The sequence below is a fragment of the Epinephelus lanceolatus genome, chromosome 17 (genome assembly GCF_041903045.1).
Source record: "Epinephelus lanceolatus isolate andai-2023 chromosome 17, ASM4190304v1, whole genome shotgun sequence".
NCBI lineage: Eukaryota > Metazoa > Chordata > Actinopteri > Perciformes > Serranidae > Epinephelus > Epinephelus lanceolatus.
Window position 1 is genome coordinate 43055252 of NC_135750.1, and position 6113 is coordinate 43061364.

The following is a 6113-nucleotide window of genomic DNA, read 5'->3' on the forward strand; positions in this document are numbered from 1 at the left end:
CCCTGTCGTTAAGGCCTCGCTTAAGATTTGGTTACAGTTTAGAAGACATTTTGGTTTCAATCAGGCAAGCAAGTTCCTCCCAGTATCTCACAATCCTTTCTTCCCAGCATCCACTCTGGACAGAGCAGGCTAAAAAACAAAAAACAAAGTTATTACTCACCTATGAGGCCTAATTTTAATCCATAGATTATCCCAACAGAAACACTGCTGACACAGTTCTCACACACTGCCAGTGGTCCAGACGATCTAAATCCAGTTAAATATTTAGTCCAAACACATTATTACATCCATAGATATCCACAAACTGCTGTTGCATCATGTCAAATGTTCATAATTCTTCACATATTATCCATTATTTCTCCTGTTCTGTATGTAAACAGGGGGCTTGGATGTCAAAATGGAGGCTGAACTTGTGAGCTTTTCATTGACATCTCACTTGAGCCAATAGGAGCTTCGAGTGCTGTTGCTATGGCCTCATAGCCAACAAAGACCTATGTTGAAACGGTGTGGATTCCTCATACTTCTGGTTCATAGCCAATCAAAAGCCCTTTTTAGATAGGAATTGTGCAAATTTGCAGGAAAGTCCAATCAGTCTTTTTTCAGCATTGGCAGTATAAAAACAAAATCGGGGAGTGTGGCAAAATGCCGCCTGCCTACTTTTGTTTATAGAGAATGCGCATTTTTCGGGGCAATGCGGGGTGTGACCAAGTAACAAAACATGTGGCTCAGCATGTGATGTAAACAGTAACGTGGGAGGGAAGTCGCGGCTAGTCAGGTGGCGATAGTCAGGCGTCAGTTCTCTCATAAATTGGCCCGTTCTTCACCGTCCCCGTCATCTGATGGTTAACGGCCTCTTTGTTTGCGAGGGCAAGGAGGGCGCGCAATGCCTTGTCTCCCCAGTTGCTCATCATTACAGTGTCTGTCAGGTTTGTGTTTCCCTCTTGCTACTAGCTGCTCGCTAATTCCTATCAGCTGTTTCCTGTTTATCCACTGCCAGTGGCTCGCACGTGCAGCGTCATCAACAGCTCCTCCCACAAGTCATCAACAGCCTCTCCTGTTGCAGAAGGCCGCCTCGGTCTGTTTAAACTAAAAGGGTTCCGCCAATATGACTACCCTACGAGGTGGAAAATTGGGCGCCTCGGATCAACTCACCAATCCGCCTCTGTGTGTCTAAACGCCGGCAGCTTGCCGCCAAAACGGCCCAACATTCACGGAAAATCTGGCAGTGTAAAAGGTGCTATTAGCCAGGGACTGGCATGATGGTTTATGGTTCCTGTAGTCAATGACAAAGGAGGTTTAAACTCCTTCCTTACTTCTGTCCTTGTCCCAAGTAAACTGATAAGAAAACTGTTTTTTTCTTATCAATTTACTTGGGACAAGGACAGAAGAAATAGCTGAACACTGATAGTCACAACCAGCTCCTCCAACAGCTGATGCCAGCAGCTGGGGAGTTCCCCTCATCTCAGCTCTGTCTGCCTCGTGTAGATAGACAACCTTTCCAATAACAACGTTAGAAGTGAATAATAAGTTAGTTTTGTGTTTACAGCTGGTTGTGCCGCCATAAAGTGTCCCAAACAATCAGGTTTAAAAATGAAGATCATGTTATTGAGGAGTAATACTTGGAAGACTGACATTTGGTAAAAAACATTTCAAGCAGGAGAGACTCGTTTTTATGGTAAAAGAATATTTATTAACATGTGAATAAGAATGTGGAAAGTCTGGCGATTAGACCCCGTAGAGATGGTTTTCTTTAAGGAGGGTGATGAATCCATAGTCGAATAGGGAACCCCCCGGGGTCTAGACGCTGGTGGTGGTAGAAATGGTGAAGATGAGATGAGAGGAAGATGAAAAAGTGCCGATGATCTGGATGAGAGGAGGAATGAGTCTTCGAGAGCTTGTCCTGGACTCTGGATACGATGGCTGGAGATGAACGGGGTGGAGGAGGGTGCAAAGATTCTGCCTAAAATGATGGCTGGCATCAGCAGAAGAGAGAGCAGATTTAAAATTTTGCAGGGGCATCCTGATTGGCTGAGAGATTGTGTCAAAGTGTGATTGGATAACTAGAGGAGTGAACACCCATAGTCAGTTGATTAGAGGGAGTAGTGAGAGTGGGATGGAGAGAAATGTGAAAGGATGAGCATAGAGAAGGTCTTCCTGATTGAACTTATGCTGAGCTTCAGTTCAATCAGGAGAGACTTGTTTTTTTGGTAAAAGAATATTTATTAACATGTGAACGTATGATTAAGAATGTGGAAAGATTAGACCCCGTAGAGATGGTTTGATTTAAGGAGGGTGATGAATCCATAGTCGAATAGGGAATCCCCCCAAAAAAAGACTAAGGAGGGAGAGGGACGACCGACCGTTTGACATGAGGTGATCTTTACCTTACCAGCAGGCAACAGGCTTCTAATAAATAAGTAAAGAGAAAATTAAGGGGAGACGCGTAGCTAGAGAAATGCACATAAAGCAAATGTGAAAGACTATGGAATGGATATGTGCATAGTTACGTATATGACAGAAATAAGCCATGAATGAGATAGTACAACTTTGGTGAGAAACGTGTGGTAGGAATATGTCTGGAATGACAGCTAGCAGGGTATCTGCAGGTTTCAGTAAGTTAAATTAAAGACTTTTTAAGACCTTTTTAATGCCACCTTGAATGAAATTTAAGACCAAAAAAACTATAAATATAAGCGATGGTTGGGGGATCCCGCTGTACTACAACCGAAGCATAGCATGTGTGTCACTCAATGAGATTCATTCAAGTTTACTTTTTGTCTGTTTATTGAGCATAAAATGATACTCAATACAAAATGCTGTGCTGTGTTGGATAATCACATCACCTGTAACAAAACAGATGAAAGGAAATATGTGAAATATTATTTAGATGATTAATCATGATATTAGCAGACAGACTTATGTCCAATTGTCCACTGGCTAATAATCAGTAACAACATTCCCATAACTATTCTATTAACTATTCATACCAGCAGAGACACCTCCAGACAACTGCCTGTCTTGCAGAGACTTGTGCACTACATTTCTCATTTTTCCCTGGCACCAATCTGGGTCGGTGTACATGACTGTGGGGTCCAGACATGCCATCTGTCTCACGATGGGGTACTTCAGGGGGCTCTTCTCCTGGACTTTCTTTAGGATATTTGACATACCCTTCACGCAGTCCTTCCTAAACTCTAGGGCAGTGAGCTCTCCTACGCTGTTCTTTCTCTGGAGGTACTGACAGATGGGTAATGTGTGGTAAATACAGCTGAATGGCCTAACAGTATTCTCTCCTGCCTGGATATGAACCATCATTTGATAGAAAGTTAAGTAATACATCTAAATTACCTTGAGGGCTGCCTCAGCACCCAAGCCTATGTCAGCTTCCTTCAGGTTGACCCAGCTCTTCTGATCAGTGACATCCAGCCTGACAAGCTGAAGTGGAGTGATGTCGTGGAGATGCTCCCTCTAAGCACACTCTGAAAGAGTAACAGGAAAATGCATGATTATTGTAAAGCAAGTACCTTGATAACCACATTAACTATGAATTTCTATATAGTTATTTAAAATAATCTCTTATCACCATAAGCAATATATCAATAAGAGTATGATGAGTGACCTTTACTTAGCCAAAACATAATCTTTCAGTAATTTTAAGTACTGATTAGGGATGAGTTTGATGAATCAAGCCACTCAATAGCCTCTCCCATTTCTGCATGCTCACACACACATGCACGCACACATACAGTATGTACTCAACTTGTTTTATTTTTCTTGTTGATTGTTAATTTGATTACCTTGAACAATTCAGCCAAGTCTTTGCAAAGGAATGGCATGACTGGTGCGTCAGTCTGGTACTTGTCAGGAAGGGAGTGAAGGTCCTTGAGATAGCCATGAAGAAGTGTATCTTGGGCAAGATGAGCGGATCTGCCCGGGCTGCTTCTATGATGTCAAAGGAGGCTGTTCCAGGGTTTGGAACGTTCTTCATCCTCACTGCACCCACATACTTCACCAGTGATGGCCACACCTTTAATATTTCATCATGTATGTGTATATTATTTTATCATGCATGTCTATTTTATCATACATTGTGCAGCACCTTGTTACTATGTTTTGAAAGATACTATATAAAAAAAGCCGTATCATTATTACCTCCATAGCCCTCTCCACAACTGGCAAGTTCTCAATCCACCTATGGCCACAGAATGGTAATGGGAAGACCGAGGATTTGGTGACAGCAATGAAGTCATCCCTCCTCGCTGGTGTATTGTGGAAAAGAAAGTGCATCGCCCTCAACACCTTGGTGGGAGAGAGGAGAATGATGAATTAGCCGTCATCTCTGATGGGGAATGACTTTTACCCATCCATGCACAACACTGATAGCACTGGTGGGCTCTTAAAGTGACTAACTCCTTCACTAAAAGTGTGTAAAGGAGCAATATTGCAGGCCCTTATCAGACTAGACAACCAGCACTGATCCCCAGTAGACCACACACAGTGACACATACCAGAACTAAACTGACAGAACGACTGAACTTTAATGTACATAATATGTAAATAGTATGAAACATCTGTAATCATTTGAATCAAATTCATGCTCTCTTTTTAAATCCTGTTAAATATCCACTTGCTGTAATATTCCAATTTCCCTTGTGGGACTAATGAAAGATTACTTATCTTAGTTATAATTATCTTACCTTCTCCACTTGCCACATGGAGAATCCACATTTGAATGCATTATGTAGGGTGTGGAGGCCACAGCTACCTACAACAACCAGCTGGGCACCACCATTCTGCTCAGCATGCTCTTGCTGTAGAAGCTCAAAGAACTTCCAGTTTACATTTGGTCCATCCATGGAGATGGACATCATGTTCCTCAGGTTCAGCCTCTCCACATACTCCTGAGAATGACATGAATATGATGATAATCAAAATTATTAACAATTTTTTAAGGGAGCAACATCTTTAATGTAAGTAGTTATTTTTTCCACCGTCAGCCAGTTAAGCTTTTCAAAATGTGCAGGACCAAGATGTGAACGTGGATGAAGCTGTAATATAACCCTCAGCAATTTATTTTGAGCCTTTTGTAGTTTGTTTTTTAGATGTTGCGATAATCTAGCTAACACAGCATCATTCCCTATGTATACTGAATAGGCCTACATCATAACATTGCCAGTATCTGCCAAAATGAACGTTACGCTAACAATTAGTCATTGACAAAATGCGTATTACTTACTTTGAAGTGGTGCATTAAATCTTGAGCTGTTGTGTGCCCCATGAATTGTGAGCCCAGGTAACGTGAATGCACTTGATCCCCGACCCAATATCGCACGTGCACGTCGAGTTGCTTCTTTTTTGTTGCGTGGTTTAGACTCTCGTCAAATATTAAAACAAAAAAATGACTCGCTGACATTGGAGATAAGCTGATTTCTGATGTAAGGTACTACTCCGAAACTTGTTACGTAGGCCATGTTGTCCTTTCCACAAGCAAATGTGCAGGTGATTTGGGAGTCGGGAAACATTAAACGACAGAGATCTCCAATCCCCTCATTGGAGGTGTAGGACTGGTGCTTCGTAATTGTGTTGAGAATCCACAAAACTTCAGCTATTAGTGTCGGTGTTCCGCCAAACGTTGCTCTCAGATCAGCAGAGCTGCTAGCAGCGGCAGCCGTCGTCTGGGGCACTGGGCCCGGGGCAGACACGCTGCAGAACTGCAAAATTCCTGGCGTCTGTTGGTGGCTCTTAGCAGCCGTTTTGTGTCTCTCGCCTTGCATGTGACTCTCCACCGCCTTAATGCCCATAGTGCCGAGCTTGAATTTTTTTTTGCAGAAAATGCATCTTGCCTCATCTGGCTGGCCAGCAACCGACTTGAGCCAGTTTCTAAATCTATGGTCTTCCAGCCAACTCTCGTTAAACTTACACTTCCCCATTGTTATGCCGGACTGCGCATAGTGCAAGTACGGTAGCAGAACGCAAGGAGGAGTAGTAGTAGTAGTAGCAGAGGGAAAAAAAAGAAAAGAAAGAAAGTCAGATTAAATATTCCTGCCGCAACAATTTTAAGACCTTTGAGTAAGGAATTTAAGACCAATTTAAGACATTTCTAATGAATTTAA

At 42.4% G+C, this 6113-nt stretch overlaps 1 protein-coding gene across 3 annotated transcripts; it reads right to left on the reverse strand.

Moving 5' to 3' along the window:
* Nucleotides 1-1498: 1498 nt before the first annotated feature.
* LOC117248273 (uncharacterized) lies at nucleotides 1499-5509 on the reverse strand. 3 transcript variants are annotated; one of them, XR_004500889.2, is made up of 5 exons: nucleotides 4698-5509; nucleotides 4153-4299; nucleotides 3798-4027; nucleotides 3349-3479; nucleotides 1499-1972 (listed from the first exon to the last, which is right to left on the reverse strand). XR_004500889.2 is itself a non-coding variant. In XM_033613211.2 (4 exons), the coding sequence occupies exons 1-4, from the start codon at nucleotides 4869-4871 to the stop codon at nucleotides 3413-3415; spliced, it is 618 nt and encodes a 205-aa protein (XP_033469102.1). In that variant the 5' UTR covers nucleotides 4872-5509; the 3' UTR covers nucleotides 1499-3412. The 3 variants fall into 3 exon arrangements, 1 of the variants encoding a protein (XP_033469102.1); XR_004500891.2 differs by having other exon boundaries at nucleotides 1499-2843; XM_033613211.2 differs by having other exon boundaries at nucleotides 1499-3479.
* Nucleotides 5510-6113: the final 604 nt, after the last annotated feature.